At 35.4% G+C, this 24,317-nt stretch overlaps 1 protein-coding gene across 7 annotated transcripts in view; it reads right to left on the bottom strand.

Annotated features, from left to right (window-relative positions):
• Positions 1-24,241, bottom strand: part of LOC121407819 (protein NDRG3-like) — a 48,335-nt gene extending 24,094 nt beyond the window's left edge. For 3 of the 7 annotated variants that reach the window (XM_041599046.1, XM_041599044.1, XM_041599042.1), the window contains exons 1-3: positions 24,020-24,241; positions 18,834-18,870; positions 13,589-13,820 (exon numbers count right to left, since the gene is read on the bottom strand). In XM_041599046.1, the coding sequence (XP_041454980.1) occupies positions 13,589-13,820; positions 18,834-18,853 (252 nt within the window). In that variant the 5' untranslated portion in view covers positions 18,854-18,870; positions 24,020-24,241. The other 4 variants (XM_041599043.1, XM_041599047.1, XM_041599049.1 and 1 more) reach the window with 4 other exon arrangements.
• Between the last annotated feature and the right edge of the window lie 76 nt (positions 24,242-24,317).

Consider the following 24,317-nt stretch of genomic DNA (forward strand, 5'->3'; position numbering starts at 1 on the left):
GTATCAAATTGTTCAAAATTTTATTATCTATGAAATGATGTAAAAAAACGGTGTTTCTGCGTTGCGTTAAGGTGTTACGGGCGGAAACGCGCGCGCATGCGTGCGCGCGTGCAAAATTTTTGAAATGCTTAAAATGACCTGAAACGTACTCTCGTTTGGTCAAAAAGTGATTTTGAGCATTTTGAAATTTTGACGCGCGCGTACGCACGCGTCGTGACCTTCAGGTGACCTTTGATGACATGACCTGATGACCCTTGACCTTAAATTGATGTGATGTTAATTTGATTGATTTTTAATAATTAATAATGGAGATATGATTGATAATGTGATTTTACAAAATGGCGCCTAGATGACGTCATCATGACCTAATGACCTTGAAAAGCTTATTTTGACGTGTCCATGACAGATCCTATGTATGACATGAAATTCAATGAAAATGACCAAGTCCATTTTGAGATAACTTGGCGACAAGAAAATCCGTAAAAATAAAGAAATAAATAAAGTAAGAAAGAAATAAAAAGAAAATTCTGACGAAATTAAGAGGTGATCTGTCAAAGACAGACCACCTAATTAAACTCATAATCTGCTCAGCAAAGTTTCTCATTTGCATATATGAATCTTTCCACAAGTATTTCACTCGTCCGTCCGTGATCATTTTTCATTGATTTATTATATGCATAAAATGTATGGATTTTAGCTATGTTCAAATAAAATGATGAACAGTGTCCAGTGAAATACTTCTACACACTTTTATTTCTGTTTCTATTCTGATAAAGAATAAAAAGCTGAATCCATAGACATTATCCTAATAAAAATGATCACGGACGGACATTAATTTCATCACGGACGGACGGAAATGTTAACATCTACAAGGAAAGTTTACTTCCCATATTTTTTCCTACTAATTTATGTTTGATGATAGATTAATGTTCAGAGTGCAAGACCATTAAAAAAAAATTGGAGTAACTTTGAAAACAATAAAACTAGAGTGAAATGAATTTGAGTGAATTAACTTTGTCCGTCCGTGATCAAATTAATGTCCGTCCGTGATCATTTTTGACTGAGTTTATGATATGGATAAAATGTATGGATTTTAGCCATGTTCAAATAAAATGATGTACAGTGTTTAGAGAGATACTTCTAAACCTTTTTAGGTGGTCTGTCATTTATGACAGATCACCTCTTAATTTCGTCAGAATTTTCTTATTACTTTATTTATTTTTAACGATTTTTTTGTCGCCAAGTTATCTCAAAATCGACTTGATCAATTTCATTGAATTTCATGTCATTTATAGGACCTGTCATGGACACGTCAAAATAAGCTTTTCAAGGTCATCAGGTCATGATGACGTCATCTAGGCGCCATTTTGTAAAATCACATTATCAATCATATCTCCATTATGAATTATCAAAAATCAATCAAATTAACATCACATTAACTTCAGGTCAAGTGTCATCAGGTCATGTCATCAAAGGTCACCTGAAGGTCACGACGCGCGCGTACGCGCGCGTCAAAATTTAAAAATGCTCAAAATCACTTTTTGACCAAACGAGAGTACGTTTTAGGTCATTCTAAGCATTTCAAGAATTTGCGCGCGCGCACGCATGCGTGCGCGTTTCCGCGCCTAAAACCTTAACGCAACGCAGAAACACCGTTTTTTTTACATCATTGCATTGATAATAAAATTCTGAACAATTCGATACCTTGATCAACCTTCTACGACCATTAATGACGAAATTAACACCCGTTAAAGTCTGCAGCAACTGTGCGCGCGAGCTCTCACTATAGGCCATATATGGGCAAAAACATGCCTATTGCAAATTCACTGTAGCTCTTTAAATAGTCCGTTGACCCCCAATTTTTTTTTCATATATCGATAGAGTATGAGTTGTAGATTTGATTTCATGTCACCATTGTCCCTAAATTATATCGTGACGTCATCAAAATAGAGCCTAAACTAAAAATTTCATTTTTTCAAAAATGACGTCATCAAATTTATGCAAATTTGGTTGTAACTTCTCGAATATAGATCGCTTTTCGCCCAGATTTCGATATGTTGTGGTTTAGAATGTACTTTTTCTCCTTAGTTAACATGAATATTCGTTTTGAGAAACGCATCATTGCGTAAAACAGCGATGAAAAGAGGCATGTCATTTTTCCTCATTTTGCGTGTAATCTCTATGGGACATGACTTTTTCTCAAAACTAGATTCGACATTCCTCTATTTCGTGAGCCATATCTCCATTTTTTCTTGTCAGTTTTCTTTAAGCTTTTAGTATGTTGTAGCTGAGATTCTAAGCTTTCGCAAGTGTGCCCTTCATTTTTTGATCAGATGCCGAGATCATGCCCGTATTTCACTTGCAAAATTGGACTTGTAATTCTCAAAATTGCTTACGTGTATTCTCTATGGGGAATATCGTGGCTTTGACTGCTTCTTAAAGGGCGCGGGTTCGAGTCCTGGGGTGGACAAGATGAATTTTTTTTTCACTTTTTTTTTTCTTTTTGCCTCTTCTTTCATGATCCTTTATGATAATTTAAAGGTATAAAAGTTTAAATTTAGCAAGATAAAACAGATTATAATTACTTTTTTTCATATCACATGTATTTTGCGTGTAATCTCTATGGGACATGACCTTTTCTCAAAACTAGATTCGACATTCCTCTATTTCGTGAGCCATATCTCCATTTTTTCTTGTCAGTTTTCTTTAAGCTTTTAGTATGTTGTAGCTGAGATTCTAACCTTTCGCAAATGTGACCACCATTTTTTGATCAGATGCCAGGATCATGCCTGTATTTCGCTTGCAAAATTGGACTTGTAATTCTCAAAATTGCTTACGTGTATTCTCTATGGGGAATATCGTGGCTTTGACTGCTTTCTAAAGGGCGCGGGTTCGAGTCCTGGGGTGAACAAGATGAATTTTTTTTCACTTTTTTTCTTTTTGCCGCTTCTTACATGATCCTTTATGATAATTTAAAGGTATAAAAGTTTAAATTTAGCAAGATAAAACAGATTATAATTACTTTTTTCATATCACATGTATTTTGCATGTAATCTCTATGGGACATGACCTTTTCTCAAAACTAGATTCGACATTCCTCTATTTCGTGAGCCATATCTCCATTGTTTCTTGTCAGTTTTCCCTGAGCTTTTAGTATGTTGTAGCTGAGATTCTAAGCTTTCGGAACTTAGCATTTTATTTTTTGATCAGATGCCGGGATCATGCCAGTATTTCGCTTGCAAAATTTGAATTGTAATTCTCATACTTGCTTACGTGTAATCTCTATGGGGAATATGCTAGCTCAATGGATAACGCATTTGACGTGTTCGTCCGTATTGCTGACGTGTAGGTCCGTGTTGCTGACGTGGTGGTCCGTGTAGCTGATGTGTAGGTCCGTGTTGCTGACGTATTGGTCCGTGTTGACGACGTGCTCTGCCGGCATGATCCGTGTAGATCCGTGTGAAGCTGCCGTGTTGATGCCGTGTTCACAGTCATCTGGGGCAAAACTATCCCGGACCTCCCCGGATCATGCCGGCATTGCCGCGTTGATCCGTGAGGTATAATCATCTATCTTGTATGTATCTGTTTGAAGATGTATGTCTGACGATTGTCATCACCACATCAATAATCACATTTAGTAATGGTCAAAACTTATTCTTAGGATGTCTACGATCAAGATTATCAATGATATCTAAATGATTTATTTCATACATCAGCCGACACTGAATGACAAATCATGACAGACCACCTAATTCGTCCGCATGACGAATTAAATTCTAGTGTATATTTATATTTGTTGTTAAGCTAAGTTTGCTGTTTGATACCCGATTGTATTTCTTTCATGCCACTGAAGGATACAAATAACGGTATCACGATATCAGGTTTCAGCTGCCGATTGCTTCTGCCGTTTGACCTCTCATCCTCTGTTTTGACAATAATTGATCTTCCACGACATGCATGGTCAACACTCCTCAAAACATTTAACTGCAGTGAAGGTTAATAGTGCAAGTTCACATAGTACATTCCTCCTTTGTTTTATCATTTCTAAACTACTAAGGAGTTATGATTTTAACAGGTGGTTGGCGGTGTAAATCTGAATTAAAGCATGCACTTGGTGGCCGAATGAGACATGTCTACCAGTTGGCAACATGATAATGTGGGTGGGGTCTCATTACTAGGTGGTCTGTCTACGACAGATCACCTATTGATTTCGTCAGAATTTTCTTTATTTCTTTCTTCCTATCTTTATTCATTGTACCTATTTTTTGTCGCCAACTTTTCTCGAAATTGGCTGAATCAATTTTGTTGATTTTTTCGTCATATAAAGAATCTATCATAGAGACGGCAAAATAAGCTTTTCAAGGTCATATGGTAATGATGACGTCATCTACGCGCCATTTTGTAAAATTCTTCATTTGATCATATCTTCATTATCAATTATCAAATATTAACAATATTTACATGACATTAACTTCATGTCAAGGGTCAACTGTCAATGTCATCAAAGGTCATGTAGAGGTCATGACGCGCGCGTACGCGCGCGTCAAAGGTGAAAAAATCGTCCAAATGACCTACGACAATAAAATGGGGAGAAATTACCACATCAGATTAGATTACAAAAAGAACACCTTTATTCAAGAAGGCCTAGGATGAACATGCCGGCTAATATTTACACAATCATAAGGTTGCTTCAAAGGAACCAAACACAAACATTGGCGTGATACATTCTTCTTTCTTCCTTCTTCATCTATGAAATGTAAAATATAAAAACATTATGCATCAAACTATGAACGCACAACATTCTAAAATGATCAAACCTGCAGATCACATGATCTGATTCCTAAACCAGCATGTAAATCACTTCAATAAAAATCAGCTTTAAAAACTATAAACAAGTATGTAACGATACAACGTGTACAGCCTTAAATATGATAAACAGCAAAACTACATTACCTTTCCATGACATCAAAAAGGCATACATGCATTGTAACTCAGGTACAACCTAAGGTGCTAGTTACACAAATTAAACCATCGTGCAAATTTCAAGACATTTAGGCGGCCGTCAATATTGAATACACAAATAATATGATTAGCAACAAATACATAAAAGTTTTTGCTCATCAACTTCTTATGGAAACCTAAGCAAGTACAAGTATTACAAAATATTCAACAAAAGCTACTGACTGAAATACATTATCACTTCAAACAGTAAGGTAATGCTATATCAACCAACATTTACTCACATTGACGTATGTCATTACATTTAAACAAACCACATGCTAGTCTTTCCATTTGTATAAAGAAAATGATAATCCATAAAAGTACCTATAAATAACCAACAAAACATAATACAAATAAGACATACGTTGTTACTAACTGCGACCTAAATGCAAACCCTTAATTCAACAGGTCATCTAAAACCGTCTCCTTCAACCTCTTCATCTACATTGGACAATCTAATGCACCAATCATAACTTAACCACTGCCATGCACTATGTCCTTCTAAAAAGTAAAAATAAACCAATCATCCTGTTCTGTAACAACTTAAAAAGAAAACCGCTAGTAAACTATAACAGTACAAAAACCTGAAATTGTAACAACAGCAAGTAAGTAGCGAACAAAACCTGTAAAACATGACAAAATTAGGCACAAAAGGGCGGCCGCATCATCAAACCACAAGGCGGGATCAAATTATACATTGACTACATGTACTTCCCCAAAATCGCAGCATAAAAAAAGGAATTTATACGGTCAGTATTGAACCAAAGCATAATAAGTCCTCTATTCAATAAGCACGCCGGGGTAAGCACGCGGTGTAAACATTAGTATTATCCAAAAGGAAATAGCACGAGCATAAGAAATGAATCAAGCAATAAATATTCAGATAAAAAGGCATAACCTCACTGTTCAGTGGGAAGTCCAAAAACCGTCATTATACAAAATTGGCTATTGGTTAAAAAAAACACAAATGATTATAGAAAACAACCAACTGAAGTAGGTGTACAAAAATTAAACTATGTGTTTACAACTGAGGCCTACCGGACCATCAATAAAAATTAAAACAATACCAGTATAAACAAGGGTAAAACATTCCTAAGAACTGACCATACGGGCAAAACACTGAGTAGACATGATAAAAAAACAATAAAAGCAATACTATAAATATAAAGACAAATATTACAAATAGACAAGGAATAAATCACCATCAATACAGTCAATAACTGTGAAAGTTCAAAGGAAGAGTACAAGGGTCAAGTGAATTAAAGCAGTAAAAATAGTCCAACAGTCCGTGTGGCGTAGAATGCAGCATGACCGGCTGCTGCTAACTAGAAACGCTGATGCAGGAGACAGGTTGGGGGCGTGGAGGGGCCAAGGGAGGTGGGGTAGTAACCGGCGCATAGATGGCAAAGCGACCTATGTCTGGGCCTATGTCTGGGCCTATGTCTGGACCTATGTCTGGACAACAGATGGTGTTCCGAACCAGTCCAAGTAGAGTCGAGGGGTTGGCTCGAGGATCATAGATAGCAAGGGACATGGAGAACCAAAGAGGCGAAAGTCCATAGGTGAGTAGTAGTGAGGCCATCAAAAGTCCTGTAGAAGGGCCCATCTTGAGGGCAATGTCATAACAATCTTGGACAGTTCCAATGGTAGACGAAGTAGAGACATCACGAACATGCTGAACGTCAGGAGGTCGACCAATGGGAGCAGAGTTGGTGGTACCCATAAGAACTGCACCAAGGCCGGCCAGGATCACATCAGATGCATTCTCCCTCTCAGGCTGGTAGATGGAGACCTCATGTTGTCGGTCCAGAGGACAATGGGATTCCTCATCCTGAACAGTGGTTGCTATGACATCAATCACAAAAGAACTGGAGTGAGTAACACCATGCTGGCAAATATGGACATCTGGGGGGCGTCCTTGGGGGACCAGGGCATCATCAAGCTGAAGAGAATGTGGTGGATCCTGACGTAGATCAGGGATGGTAATTTGCTCAAAGCAGTCCATGGTGAACTTCCGATCAGCACCTGGATCAATGACTCGAGTTGGGTTATCTGGAGATAACTGAACGTGAGACGCTGGCTCAAGCATGTACAGGTGCAGTTGACGTGTTGTCATGTCAATGGAGGTACTGCTAGCTTGGCTGATAGCGAGATCAAAATCGGCTATTCTATCATTCGCACATGCGAACCGAACAGAGGTATTGTTAGTCTGGCCGATAGCGAGATCGAGAACGGCTAGCCTATCATTCGAATGAATGAATCGAAAACGAGCGCTTGTATGCTGAGAATGGTGCATGCACTGTTCAGGTGTGAGATGAGAGAACAGTGTATCAGAGCGCAAGAGCCTATCAGCCCCGTCAATGCAAGTAGAAGTTGGCGTAATCTGGAAACCAGAAGTACTGCCAGGGATAACTGACAAGTCTTTGCATGTTTCATCTCTCTCTGATGAACCAACATAGCGAACACTGCTATCAACATCAGCACAGAAATCGATCCGATCTTTACTCGCACCGAGTGTGCAAGTGCCTGATAAGATATCAAATGAAGGGGGATCACATCCCAGTCCAACAGTGAGTTCATGACCTTGGAAACAATCAGGCCCCGAAGAACACTCATCATCGGGAGGAATACTCAGATTACACATCACATCATTGTGAGACCCATGATCATCACTAGCTAGATGCGTTGCTGACAACTCAGCAGCGCAACCATCAAGACTAACAGACTGCGTTAAAAGGTCGGTTAAATTTAAATCTCCGGACGATTTAGCTCTAGACCCATCTAACTCAACGCTAAACCTCGAAGTATTGTTAGTGTGAACAGGCCTACTCCAATCACCTACACCTGTCACTCCAGTGTTACAACCATAATGAAACATGTCATGACTACTTTTTCCATCTTCTCGCAAAGCAATGTCATCAACTTCACGACTGGAGATACCACTTTCATCCACATGTACGAAGCTCAAATCATTATCCTTGACATTGTATCCATGTTTATTTACATCACTTTCTTCATTACATCTCAACTCACTATCATTGTCTTCATGTTTATTTTCATCAATTCTATCATCACATCTGAACACCTTGACATTGTCTTCATATTTGTTTTCATCACCTCTGTCAATACATCTGAACTCATTATCATTGACATTCTCTTCGTGTTGATCATCATCACTTCCTTCATCACAACTCAACTCATTATCATTGATATTGTCTTCATATCTATTTTCATTACATCCTTCATCAATTCTCAACTCATTACCATTGACACTATTTTTCTCACATCCTGCATCATGTCTCAATTCATTGTCATCCAACTCATCTTCATCTTCACAACAATCAAGACTTTGACTGACATGATATTGATAATTGTCATTGGCTACTATTTGTGTGTCGAAACCAAAATGTATGCAAACAAGATCCCATATGTCTGCAAGTGAAGTGGATTTGTTTACAATAGAACCTCTGGCGATAATCGGGCAAGAAGCTGAAATTTGCCCCAGCATGAGTTCCAAAACCACAACTTTCTGAGCGGCTGTCTTACCGCCAGCAACGTCAAAGGGGTCGTCAACAAAACCCCGTAAGGTATTTGCCTTCGACTTCCTTTGCCATGAAACACCCTCAGATAGAAAAGGCGAAAAATCAGTAAAAGAACACAAATTTATCAATAAACTATGCTTCCACTCTAGGAAGGACTCGGGAGTCTCGTACCGACTCAACCTGCGCAACTGTGCGGGCGCTTCCGCTGACTGCGTCATCGTATCGTACTATACGCGAGGCTATCAAAGCGTTACCTGTGTGTCGCTAACGCTGGTGGAGCGATGAATCATCCAGTTCAAATTGTAAAAATCACTACAGTACAAGGCTATACTGTCGATGCGTGACCCAGTTTTGGCCTAGAAATTCCTATGTGGCAGGGAACGAACCTAGCGCTGACACCACGACAATAAAATAGGGAGAAATTACCACATCAGATTAGATTACAAAAAGAACACCTTTATTCAAGAAGGCCTAGGATGAACATGCCGGCTAATATTTACACAATCATAAGGTTGCTTCAAAGGAACCAAACACAAACATTGGCGCTATAAAATTTTTTGGGTACGTTTCAGGTCATTTTAAGCATTTCAAAAATTTGCGCGCGCGCACGTATGCGCGCGCGTTTCCGCGCGTTACACCTTAACACAACGCAGAAAAACCGTTTCTTTTAATATCATTGCATTGCTAATAAAATTCTGAGCAATTTGATACCTTGATCAACCTTCTACAACCATTAATATAGAAATTAACACCCATTAAAGTTTGCAGCACGTGTGCGCGCGAGCTCTCACTATAGGCCATATATGGGCAAAAACATGCCTATTGTAAATTCACTGTAGCTCTTTAAAAAGTCCGTTGACCCCCAATTTTTTTTTCATATATCGATAGAGTATGAGTTGTAGATTTGATTTCATGTCACCATTGCCCCTAAATTATATCGTGACGTCATCAAATAGGCGCCCAAACAAAAAATTTCATTTTTTCAAAAATGACGTCATCAAATTTATGCAAATTTGGCTGTAACTTCTCAAATATAGATCGTTTTTCGCCCAGATTTCAATATGTTGTAGTTTATAATGTACTCTTTCTCTTTAGTTAACATGAATATTCGTTTTGAGAAACGCATCATTGCGTAAAACAGCGATGAAAAGAGGCATGTCATTTTTCCTCATTTTGCGTGTAATCTCTATGGGACATGACTTTTTCCCAAAACTAGATTCGACATTCCTCTATTTCGTGAGCCATATCTCCATTCTTTTCTTGTCAGCTTTCCTTGAGCTTTTAACATGTTGTAGCTGAGATTCTGGGCTATCGGAAGTGTGCCCTTCATTTTTTGATCAGATGCCGGGATCATGCCCGTATTTCACTTGCAAAATTGGAATTGTAATTCTGAAAATTGCTTACGTGTAATCTCTATGGGGAATATCGTGGCTCAATGGATAACGCATTTGACTTGCTTTCTCGAGGGCGGAGGTTCGATTCCTGGGGTAGAAAAGATGATTTTTTTTTTCATTTTTTTTTTCTTTTTGCCACCTCTTACATGATCCTTTATGATAATTAAAAGGTATGAAAGTTAAAATTTAGCAAGATAAAACAGATTATAATTGTTTTTTCATATCACATGTATTTTGTGTGTAATCTCTATGGGACATGACTTTTTCTCAAAACTAGATTCGACATTCCTCTATTTCGTGAGCCATATCTCCATTTCTTCTTGTCAGTTTTGCCGGAGCTTTTGATATGTTATAGCTGAGATTCTGGGCTTTCGGTAATGTGCCCTGCATTTTTGATCAGATGCCGGGATCATGCCCGTTTTTCACTTGCAATATTGGAATTGTAATTCTCAAAATTGCTTACGTGTAAAGTCTATGGGAAACATTAATAATCACATTGAGCAATGGTCAAAATTTATTCTTAGGATGTCTAGAATCAAGATTATCAATCATATCTAAATTATTCATTTTATACATTAGCCGACTCTGAATGAAAAATCATGGCAGACCACCTAATTCGTCCGCATGACGAATTAAATTCTAGTTATTTTTTATTTCTACTCTGATAAAGAATAAAAAAACTTTTCATCTTTTTTTCCATCACGGACGGAAATTTCAAAATGGAAATGTTAACACCTACCAAAAAAAATTACTTCCCAATATTTTTTTTTCTACTATATTATGTCTGATAATAGAGAAATGTTCAGAGTGCAAGAACATCCAAACCAAATTAGAGTAACTTTAAAAACAATAAAACTAGAGTGAATTTAATTTGAGTAGAAATGTCCGTCCGTGATGAGAGGTAGCAGCACCCCCATGAATAAAATGGACTATTCCGGTACTTTCGGAATCATCAATCTTCATGAAACTTAGTTTTTTGAAACCTGAGATATCAAAGATTATTTTAAAAGCAAATTTGATAAAAGTACCTTAAAAAAAAAATTTCACCTCAATGCGAACCCTTAACCGATCATGCTCAAAATCTGTTTGCAGCTTTCTGATACATGTACAAATATTAATCATTAAAATCATTAAAAGTGTTCAAGTGTCTTTTTAAAAGAAAAACAAAACACTACCAAAAGAGGACTCTACATAACCTACATCTAATACATTAAAACTAATAGAATAGATGGATGAAAACAAATGCAATGATTGATAATATTTTGTAAGACTAGAATACAAACATAGATAATTTGCATTATTAAAAACATTAACTATTAAAAATATTACTTAAACTTCCATATACAAACTGCAAGTAACTGCATCCTGGCTTGAGCACACTGAGATAATCAAATTGCAATCCTGAATATATATTCTTGCCACTATATCTATTTTGGGAGTGATCCCTCCAGGTATACAACATTCTCCAATGCATGATTTATTAAATGAAGACCTGAACCAGGTGCTATATACATGAACACGTTCTCCCTGGCGTTTGGTCTGGTACCTCTGGGTTTCCTCGGATATGGTTTAAGAATTATCAAACCCTGTTCACATAATCAAAATGAGCTCAACAAGAGGATAAATCATAACGTTACAAAATTGTTGTGAACAAATGGAATTTTTTCTCTGATTCTCTTGTGAAAAGTTGAATGAAGAATTATAAAGTGAAGAATACAATAAAAATAAGTAAATTGAAGTTTTGATGCACACACGGAAGTTCCTAAAATACTACAAAGTGCGTGTACTAGTATGTGTTCCACAGATGGCTACCAAGGTTTCACAATTATCAGTCTGGGATAACGATAGAGTTGATCGTAATGTCATGCCACCTCTCTCCATGAGGGTAAATTCCCAATTCATGACGCGTCTACTGCCAACTCGTCCACCCACCACATGGTCTACCTTCATTTAGTCTAAAGCCATTCCATCCATCAACATTTCGTCTAATAACCACTTGGTCCAATCATCACTAAGGCCGTGTTTATGCTTCCACTTTTCCGGCCAGAATCAGCGTTTCCAAACGTGATTAGTCCGAAACATGGTTGTGTCCATGCTTACTTTCATTTAAATGCTGTTTCAAAATGCCAATCGTAAACTCACAAAAAGGTGCGTTTGAAAACGTCGTTTGACCAGAATCAGGCTTTCTAGGAAAGTATAAACAGAACCACGATCGTAAACGTGTTTAAATGACGTCATGTGGTAAATGCTTCCGGTGAGATGAAAATCCGCGGGCAAATACAGTCGTATTGCTCCATGTTATCTCCACGTAATAACAACAATCGGAAAAAAAACTTTCGAAAAAAGGCACGCCCAATTTGACCTCGCTTTACGATGCGAAGCCAGCTGGAGATCATGATTTGCTCTGAAAAGTTAAGCATAAACAGCACTCCCAGAACCACGTTTACGATCGGCGTTTTGAATTGACGTTTGAAATCGCTGATTCTGTCCTCGCAATGGAAGCATAAACACACCCCTAGTCTAATCACCAGTTCATCTATGACCATTTCGTCTCATAATCAGTTGATATACTAACCGTTAATTCATTTACCCAATTATCACTTGGTCTAATTAGACTGAATGGTATAAGGAAAATGGCTATTGGACCAATTGGTTATTAGACGAAATGGCAAGAAGTCCATGTGGAAATTGGACGAACTGATGATAGCAGACCAAATGATAGTAGACAACTTGACAATCGGATGAATTGGCTTTGGACCAAATGAAAATAAACTTCCAGGAGAGCCTTATGTAGGCCTACATGTATTTCAAGTTTGATCATGGAGATATTATGAAGCTACATGTTCTCATGTTTAATAGTACAAGTCACACGACAAGGAGTTTTAATAAAAAATATTGCAACATGCTGTGACAAAACTAGAGTAAATTTATACTCAATACAATCTGAAGGAAAGTCATACCCTGGTACACCTTTGTTGATTTTGAAGGGAAATTATTCATCACCAGGGATATTGTGATGCTAAAGAACATAACCAATCCAATGTCAAATTTCTGCACAATTATGTAGGTCTTTTTTTTTTTTACTGCATTGAGCTGTAGATCATACCTCGTAATTGTTAAGCCAGTGTTCCACTATGCGGATTTTGCTATAATTTGGCATATCTTTAGATTGGGGAAAATGAACCACTAATTTACTTGGAGTCAGCGAAAAATAATTTGCAGTAAATTGTCCACAGGATTAGGGGATTAATTACATCCATGTGCCGCTATTAGTATGCCAACAAAGACCTGATTACGTTCATCTGCACGTACATGTAGTGTCGTTTACGCTGTTACCGTACATCCTTTATAAAAAATTTTAGTCTTAATTTTTTATACCCTCGCAAATTTGACCCTAAAGACGTAGCCTTCCTAGCGAAAATAGACACCATTTTTTTCATTATTTTAGTGTTTTGATACCCTTATTACGTTACGTACGTAACATGCCCTATCTTGAAAAGACATTCTTTTTGCGTGTTCTTTTGGTCGTGCATGGTATCCACTCATCAATGTAAGTGGCCACCCTGGCTTGACTTTCCATCTTCAGACCTACATGTACTAATACCGCATGATTACCACAACCAATTTCAACGAGTTGTAGATCTATCGTACCTCATAATTTACTGTTGTATTGTTGCCCGAGAGAAGCAGGGGTTGACTGGGATCCTCAAAGCCATCAAAACTCTTGGCCCTCATGGGGTGGCCATCTGTTGCATCACCCTTCCCTCCATCTACCCCATCCTTCAGCTTGGAGTATGCCATCTTCTCTGATTCGTTCACCGTATCCATCTCCACGTCATCTGCATCTAGCTTGCTGTACGACATCTTGTCTCGCTCACGTTCACTGAAAATACATGTAAGATTCATAAGGGACAGGAATCAGTTGAAAGAGTACTGTGGTGAAAAAAAGGGACTCTACATTGAACATTTGAAATACGTAAGAATCAATATTTTTATTTTGTTTTAAGAATTAGAAATAAAAACTTACTGAAAGTAAACCCAAATTTGACAGTTTTATTGATAATCAACGTCTGATAACTAACATAATTAGTAAATCCTTCAATTTTATCTTGCAAGCTCACTTTCACTTGTTTTGGAAAAAAACAACTTGTTAAAAAGCACTTCTGGTTGTGAATTTGGTAGTTCAAGAATTACTGTATGTATAAAATCTCTTAAAGAATCATTTTTTTATATTGAATTAAAAAAGACAGGTGACTTGGGCAATCTAAACTGTCATGACAAAGGAAATTAGAGACATGCACATTATACTTCATATACTATACATAAAAGGATAAAAATTGTGTACTTTAGAAATTCTCTTGATGAAAATTGGAAAATATTCAGAATTTAAGATCATTTTTATTTCATACAACAAAAAATAAAGGTATACATGTACCACTTAATGACCATTTATTTTAAACAAATCATGCATATTCATACAAATACAAACTATAATGCATGGTGAAAAAAAGGAAATCATGCAAAAATAATGCAACTCAACAAGATCACATTAAAAACCATACAAACAAATTTAATAAAATTGTTCAAATAATAAAAGTACAGTAAAATCATGTTCAGGGTTCAAAGGGATTATTACACATAACATAAATGTAACTGTAAAATGATTAATAATGAAGGAATTAACAAAAATGCATGAGTACATGTAAAATACCAAATCAAAATAGTAACATGCTTCATTAGACAGGCCCCTTTTTCAACATTGCACATGTGAACTAAATAATTTTGATCCTTGACAAGGTAAGGTAGGCAGAAATCATAATTTCAACAAAAAACTATATTAATCATGGTTTAAATATATAAAAAAATGAAATACCTACATATAAACACAGGCATTAAAGGAAATTATAAAACAGAATATCACATTAATACATCAATTTTTGTACATGCGCACCTTATATATTTTACAATTTATGAAAGCGGGTCAAAAAAATATTAACAGTATCACTAAAACAAAGTCAATGTATATGAGTTACGTATACAACAAACACAATTTCATCTACATCTACACCAGATAAAATATCATGGAAAAATGAATACACAAACAACAAGAATTAGATTACAAAACCTTAATTACATACATGTAACATCCCACATCAATTAACTTTAGCAGGTATAATAAAAATACCAACACTTTGAATAGCAACAAACTAAAATTGTCTCCCACTATTTTGCTTAATTTTGTAGTTTTTCACACATTGTAAAATTTGACATGATTTCACATAATTAGAATAGTACTTGTATACTAGTATTAAGTAATCAGTTTCACAAGATAAAAAAAACATATTACCTTTATTCTACGACCAGATCTGTGCAAGGACTTTTAACAAGGTAGGTATCCAAATAGTTTTGTGTAGTGTAAATTAGACTAATCTTATATGTAGCAAAATTGAAGACAAATACTCAACTCCAATTTCCACAAGCCTGCAGATCCTAATTCACTTAAGTGGTCTTATACGCACTTTACCATCTCTGCATACTATATGCTGGCTTTTGGTCTTGTGTGACACATACTTGATGCAAAAACATTATATATGAGATGGGACTTAAGGTAGGTTTGTTTACATCACTCAACAGAATGTAAATAAAGGAATAACTCTACTGATCAGGGTTACTGATACTTAGCCAATGCATATAGACCTTGATATTCTCCACCCCCCCATGACGTCACAAACCAATGACCCTTGTACAGTACTACAAAAATACACTATGAATAAACGGTGTGCTATGGCTAGAATGAATGACTATACGGATGAGTGAATTTGTATTCAGTAATATGCTTCGTAAACTAACCACCAGGATGTATTTATGTTGACTATTTGTATTAGTCATCAAAACTGAATCATTTGTATTATTCCAACATCCTAATTACTGCCTTTCTTATATATTTACACATTAAATGTAGGACCTACATGTACATGTAAATGTATGTTTCCCACCCCACTTTCTAGTGCTTTTATTTGACACTAGTGAGAATTGAAGTCAAAACTTACCAATGACAAATTTTGTTGATGTTGACATCATTACATTATATGCAGTGATGTGTTATCTTTGACCAAAGGAAAAACTTGCTTCAACATGAGATTCATTATTATCTTACTTATCTTCAAATCACCCCCCCCCCCCCAAAAAAAGTCTTTCTTCCTTCATTTTCTAATTGGCTACTAACATGTACATACTGTACATACAACACAAAGGTTCATATCCAAGTACATGTTGTGTAAGCCTAATGAAATTTCTTTTCAAACATTTAATATTCCTAAATCATTACTTTCTACATGTAGAATAAGGTTGTAGATTTTCAGATCAGCATGCGCCTGTAAACATTGGTAATCATTTACGATTCATCACCAATTCTCCCTTAATTACTGCAATCAATGCACTCTTTACAGATATTCATTATCATTAAATCCTAAAATACTTATCACACTGTTGCTATCCTAAAATTGTGATATTGCAGATATTATATAATGAAACAGCCTCAGTATACATTTTTATCCCTAGCACTTATTTCCTTCCAATCAAAAAATAATTAAAATTCTTGGATTTCATATCATTTTGACTGTTCCCAGTTCCTCTTGTCATCTTCATAATCATCCAATCTTTGCATGCAATTACAACCTATGCGCTACTACAGCGCAGGACATGCCAACTGCTGCAAGTACATTAACATGTGCCGCCTGGCTGTAACGGCATTCCCCCTATCCATCACAATCCAAGAACATTATGCACCTTCATCATCATCGTCGTGGTAACAACTCCGTATGCTGGCATGGTGGTGCCATAATACATCTCACGTACACGCACATATATGCACTTCTTCTGTTAATGTATGAAGGGTATATTGAAACAGAGTAGCATAGAAGTTCCTCGAGAGATGTGAAAAGCTTCACACTCTTCATGACGGCATTCAACATTCATGAGAGCCCATGAACACATTCATGCATTATGTTAGATAGCCCTGCTTGTGTTACATGTACATTATATGAAGGGAAAAAAAAACATTGACCGTTATCATTGCAAATGTCATAGTTGAGGGGTAGTTCTAAACATGGGTATCATTATGGACATCCCAAAAAATATAAGGGTAAAAGTGTTTCAATTTAATGACAAATATCATTTTCATCCCCATTTTCGGATAAAAATCAAAGTGTAACGGTAATAGAAATAAGCAGGGGTCTTCTGTTAAAAGGTTCATAATATTATGCTTTCCATGAAACAAACTGCTTAGCATGGTGTTTCTATTATTCTACATTTCTCTTCTTTTCCTATATTAAACAAAATTTAAAAAAATAATAAGAAAACAATAAAGGTATTAAAACAGATTGGTAATATGATGTGCATTCATCGTTTCTAAATGCCAAACATAAACAAAAAAAAAACAGACGAAACAATACAAACAAAGACATGAAATACAAGTAAGTCAACAGCTCTGACAATACAAATTGGATTAATGACATTGAACATCAACAATTTTTTAATTTTCTTTCAAACATGCTGTTTTCAAAGCCCTGAAAATTGTAGGGATTATTTCTTTTGTAAACCAGAAAAAGTGCATTTTTGAAGGGCTAACACTGTAGCATTAGCATTATATTTTAAAAAAAAAAAACAATTGGAAGTTAGTATCTCATTTCTATTAAATAAAAACAATTTTCAATAATTTTCCTCTTTTTTAATTTGTTATTCATTTTTTAAATATTGAACTTTACAGAGAAAGTTTTCCATTTTGCAGCCAACCTGAAAGACATTTTTTAAATCTTAAATTTTGAATAAAAAAATAAGTAGTGAACAAAAAAAAATAGTACTCCCTTAATATAGTACTTTGACTGGTGTTCTGTAACTTACGTGTACAGGGAATAACAAAACATGCAAATACCCTAAAACCACCTTTTTATCAGATAATACTGAAAAACCACAGCCCCAAATGAATATGTTTTTCTTTCTAATTGAATTAAGGGATTTATTCAAACATGCATTATTGGCATGCTTGGTAGTGGTACATAGTAGAAGTAGACTTTATTTGACAATTTCTAATCTTTCACAAGGCCTAGCTTTAAAGATATAAATTTTATCTTGTCTTCCTGGAAAAAAAAATAGCTCAATGCAAATAAATCAACAACCTTACAGGAAGCAAAAGCATCTAAAATCACTTTGGCTTAAAAAAATTATAATACCACTTTGTATCATAACAATATATATATTTTTAATTCAGAAGTCTTATTCATTACTGCATGCACATGCACAGTCGATAATCAATAAAACTTAACATACATGTAGCGTTGTTGTTTTTTTCTTTTCAAAATGATATCAATTTCAATTTTCATGTGTACTGTAAGAACTTGCTTTTAAAACCAAAATCACTTGTTTTATTCTCAGTGCACAGTGTATTGTGTGTTATAAAAAATGCAAATTTTTCCTACAACTGTCTACATGTACATGTAGTTTGGTTCTCTGGTTTATATTCAAGAAATTCATGCAAAGCAAATGATAATGGCAATGTTCCTGATTCAGTGTACAGTCTAGTGTAAATTTAAGTTCTTTTCCCACAAAATTATTAAATGATATTTGAAACCATATAAACATACACAATGCTTTTTCTATCAACATGTACAAAAGAACTGTAATCAAATCCAAGTACATGCATATTGATATAAAAAACACTGGATGTTTAAATCTCCTTGATTAGAAGTGCAGTATCCCCAGTACAAAGCATACATTTAAATTATTTCATTTAGCAGGACACAACTTTAATAAGGAGCATTAACATGCAGGATGTTAGTACAGGTAACACATTTCTTCATCCTCTTCGTTCCAAAAACATGATGAAATATTTACTCACTTCTGGACCTGGAGTTCCATTCTGTTCACTGTGCTTTCTTATTGTAAAAAGAGTGCAAAATTAAGATGAATCGAAGTGTAAAAATACGTATCAAAATAATGTAAAATGAAACAAAATTAGGGTTCTGTAATTAACATACTGGTAATGTACTAGATGCACGCAACCATTTACAAGTACTGTATGTCAAATCATGCATCTACATTAAAGGACAAGTCCACCCCAACAAAAACTTGATTTGAATATTAAAAAAGAGAAAAATTCAACAAGCATAACATTGAAAATTTCATCAAAATCGGATGTAAAATAAGAAAGTTATGACATTTCAAAGTTTCGCTTCACTTCACAAAAACAGTTATATGAATGAGCCAGCTACATCCAAATGAGAGAGTCGATGATGTCATTCACTCACTATTTCTTTTGTTTTTTATTGTTTGAAATATGAAATATTTTGATTTTCTCGTCATTGTCATGTGAAATGAAGTTTCATTCCTCCCTGAACACGTGGAATTCCATTATTTTAACATTTTGTGCTTCAGGCAAGGAGGTCCTAATCGTCATATTCGTAAAAATTGAAATATTGTATAATTCAAACAATAAAAAACAAAAGAAATAGTGAGTGAGTGACATCATCAACTCTCCCATTTGGATGGAACTGGCTCGTTCATATAACTATTTTGTTAAAAATAAGCGAAACTTTGAAATGTCATAACTTTCTTATTTTACATCCGATTTTGATGAAATCTTCAGCATTGTGCTTGTCTGATTTTTCTCTATTGATTCAAATCAACATTTTTCTGAGGTGGACTTGACCTTTAAGTAACCAAATGTACTGAATTCTCATTTTCATATTTTATGTGATGTGATTTACTAAGTTTTTGTTTGCCAAAATGAAAAAACTTTTCAGTTCATTTACAAAATTGATTGTCATTTATAAATTGATCTTGTATATTAAAGAAGACAATACAATGTAGAATGCACATGTATTCCCGGTACATGTAATTTTTCAAATACATGTAGTGAATTGGCTGTTATTGCTTCAAGCACTTTTCTGCTTATAACAGCTGGCCCCTGTATCTTATTGAACTCACTTACTACATGTATATCACATGCTTTATATGTATGATTACTGTAAATTCTCAGTCTTTTCTGTATTATTTACATGTATCTCTTCAGTTGTCACATTTAATATATTGATTTTATATCTTTGTTATTATGTGAACATGCTAATTTATCTTCATGGATAAAATAAAGAAACTCCTGCAAAAAAAAACAGCAATGTTATATTGTACAAACCTGCACCTACAGAAAACTGTTAAAGTTGTAAATATTGCAGATAAATACAAACATGTATGCACAATATGAAAACTAAACAAATTTATCTGAACTCTATAACTTTTTTTACTCATTGAGATATACATATATGAGATGGCCATGGGATGATGGGAGGCATGTACATGTATGTGATCACACAGCCTGTAAAAATACTTGGCACACATGACTTCAAAGCTGACTTTATGCGACTACATGTACGTGCGTAAATATGAAAATAGAACATTAAGGCAAGTCCACCTCAGAAAAATGTTGATTTGAATCAATAGAGAAAAATCAGACAAGCACAATGCTGAAAATTTCATCAAAATCGGATGTAAAATAAGAAAGTTATGACATTTCAAAGTTTCGCTTATTTTCAACAAAATAGTTACATGAACAAGCCAGTTACATCCAAATGAGAGAGTCGATGATGTCACTCACTATTTCTTTTAGTTTTTATTGTTTGAATCATACAATATTTCAACTTTTACGAATTTGACGATTAGGACCTCTTTGCCTGAAGCACAAAATGTTAAAATAAAGGAATTCAACGTATTCAGGGAGGAATGAAACTTCATTTCACATGACAATGACGAGAAAATAAAAATATTTCATATTTCGTATAATAAAATACAAAAGAAATAGTGAGTGAGTGATGTCATCAACTCTCTCATTTGGATGTAACTGGCTCGTTCATATAACTATTTTGTTGAAAATAAGCGAAACTTTAAAATGCCATAACTTTCTTATTTTACATCCGATTTTGATGAAATTTTCAGTGTTATGCTTGTTGAATTTTTCTCTTTTTATTCAAATCAAGTTTTTGTTAGGGTGGACTTGTCCTTTAAGGTCTGTGTGCTGGTCTGCTGTCAAAGCATTGAGCAATACACATTAAAGATCAAGTCCAAAAGTGGATAGAGTGAAATGGAATTGCATCTGGGACTCGCCAAGTGATGTACATGTACCATAAGTTTAAACTTTAAAGTGTTAATTACAGAAGAGTTTATAATATGGTACATCACTTGGCGAGTCCCAGATGCCATTCCATTTCACTCTATCCACTTTTCTTTGTACATCTAAGACTAACATCGTGTACTGTTAACCTCTTTCACAATTATAATATTGTTGCCTCTAAATATTCTTGCCTCTCAAAGTAAAACCGTATTCGAGAAAATAATTTGAGACAATAATTGTAAACATGGAAAATATTTCAAATCTGAACTAATATTTGAAAATCATAGTCTCTTTTTCTTAAGGGAGTTGAATTAAGAAGACGATTCCAAATATTGAGATATTTACATTAATAGCAACCTTACAACCCCCAAAACACTAAGAGGTGATTCGACCCCCCAATTTTTTTTGTCAAAATAGTGAATTTGAACGATTTATCCCTACCCATTTTCCCTGAGTTCGCTCCTGCAATGCCTACCGAGACGGGGTTATCTGACTGTGACGTCACCGGCGGGTATGTAGTAAACAAGGCAATGCCATTTTGTGTACTATGCACGTACGCCTGCATATTTACTTTTGTGTCAACACTTCATTTTATCGATATTGATTTCATGTGAACGATATTAAAAGGAAGTAATAATTATTGAAAGTCATATAGTCAATAATATGTCCCTACATTGTTAAACTTTTTTTCTTGTAGCGATTTTAGACGATTTAATGCATTGTTTTCGTTCGGGACTGTGTCCGTATGGCGAAACAAGTCATAAACTGCAGTTGAAGTTGTATCTTCGAGCCGGAGAAATTGCAAAGAGGAAATGATTAAAAATATATTTATGGTCGTACTATTATTCAAAATATGTAAATTCCCTCACAATGATACCATAGACCCTAAAGGAATAATTTCAAGGCGAATAATATGAAATTTGATCGAGGTCTTCTCACCAGTCGATAAACGTATCTTCGGCCATTCTTTCACTTCGTCAACAAATGTCGAATAGAAAAGTAAAGCCACCGCAGTAGTATACTATACCGGTACCGTTTGTTTACGTAAATGCAATACAGCAAAGTTGAAAGCCGCGCGCTAAGCTTGCTGTGTGTTTGTTGTGTGTAGGCGGCCGGGCAGAGCTGAGCTAGCTGCCGGATCTACTTTCCAGCTACTCACTCGAAGGTACATCGTGATAAAATGAATGAGAAATAGTGACAATATCATTCAATAACTCACTGTTTGCAATCTTACATCATGATTTAACAGTTCATGATAATAATTCAAACTATTCTTTATACAGGTAAAGTAAAGATTTGTACATATGATTCTTATTTGTTTGATTCGAGTTGCTTTGAAAAATATCTTTCTTTGACTCTGCATAGCATTTCTGTATTAAACCCAGGCACCTCTTACACTAAATTCCCGCCGGTGACGTCACACTCAGAGTGATTTTTCTGTACACTCGTCTCTCGGGCTCTGACAGGGGGCTAATTTCATAGACTTTCTAAGCAAAATATCGAGAAGGCAGATGGTTTTTGTGACATGCTATCTGTTTGAACAATTAATATATACTATATATTGTGTGTGGAACCCATATTTATGGAAACTCACCCCCTTCTTAATTCAACTTTAAGGGACTTCAATATTTTTACCAATAGTTTCAATTTCCTTCAAAGATTTAATCTAAAATCTATTTGGTTTTGCCGCTTATACTATTGCAGAGCGCTATGAAGCATTATTCTAAAATCATAATTTCAATGGGAAGCCGAACTCTTTGAAGGTCTGAGTCAATGTTTACTTGGTTGGGGTCTTAGACTGTTCAATTATTTTGACTGTCTCTACTCTCTACTGATTTTTTTTTTTAATTCAACTGTTGTAGCCTAGGTCAAGGGTTTTAGTAATTTTAATGCTGCTTGATATTTAAAGTTTCATCTTACCATTGATCCTGTCAAAAATTCAAATGAGAAAACAAAGAAATACGGGTAGTCAAAAGTTCTTGGTCCATATTCTGAAGTCAGGTATAACTTAGACCATGGTCTAACTCTGTGCTAAAATTATCGGGAGCCAAAAATTGAAAAATTCTGCTTATATTATGTTTACTATTTTGTTTCCTTTTCCTTTCATTGTGAAGAAAAATACTTCAGTTATCATTCCCAGACAATTAGGACATCATAAGAATTCATAAATTAAAAAATTTATAAAAATTTATACAAATATAAAAACTCTACCCCCGTCTCGATCGGCCAATTTTGTTATGAATCGTAACAAAATGGCCAATCGAGAATGGGGTAGGAGAGAACTTTTCGTTTTTTTGAGGTTCCAGTCTGAGCCCCGATGTCAGGAAACTGCCACTCCTTAGACCTACATCCATATAATCGTGGTAAGTGCATAATTTCTGTTTTCACAGTTCATTTGGAGAAATATGTAGACCATAAATCACGCTAGTCCCGTGAGTATGGTCAAATACACAGTGAGCCCCTTGGCCCCCGCGCATCGAGCTCCCTGGGTTATTGGAGCCTCAGCTACATAATGTAGTTCTAAGCATTATAAAATTAATAATTTAGTCAGGATGTTGTCCTTGATCTTGAGAGTCTCAAAGATTCAGATTTCAGAGGGCTTCATGAAACAAAGTACATACATGTAGGCCTACATGTTGTTGAAAGTTGACAGATTTACAAGTACATGTAGGATCTAAGCTATTCTTAGACTCACTAACTTAAAATAACTTGGACGCACAAAGTCAAAGAGGTCTAGGGCCTAGGCCTAACTGTTAAAAATCTACTCATCCAAAAAAAATCTTCACCGGTACACACACACACAGCTCAGCTGCACAGGAATAATCATGTCATGATTGATGATCACGCATGTCGAACGCAATCGTTCAAAAATAATCGTTCAAAATAAAATTTTAAAAAATCTACAAACAGATAAAACTTACATAAATGCTGCCCGAGATGAAAATACTTCCCTCTGTTATCAAACTCTATTCTTTTCTCTGATTCTGTGTAGAATCCTGTCAATTTTTCACTATTTTGTAAGGCGGTGGCGTCGAATCCTCAGTTCTCTTGGTTGATGCTACATGTACAAGTACGCTGCGAGATCTGCTAGCGGAAATTATTATTGAGCTTCGCCGAAACTCCCGGGTCAAAATATGTCTCAGAAAATGACTATGCATGATGACGCACGCCCAATATTTACCATATTTTATTTGGAAGTGAGCCATCTCTTGGTCAGAG

Source organism: Lytechinus variegatus, chromosome 2 (assembly GCF_018143015.1).
Source record: "Lytechinus variegatus isolate NC3 chromosome 2, Lvar_3.0, whole genome shotgun sequence".
NCBI classification, from domain to species: domain Eukaryota; kingdom Metazoa; phylum Echinodermata; class Echinoidea; order Temnopleuroida; family Toxopneustidae; genus Lytechinus; species Lytechinus variegatus.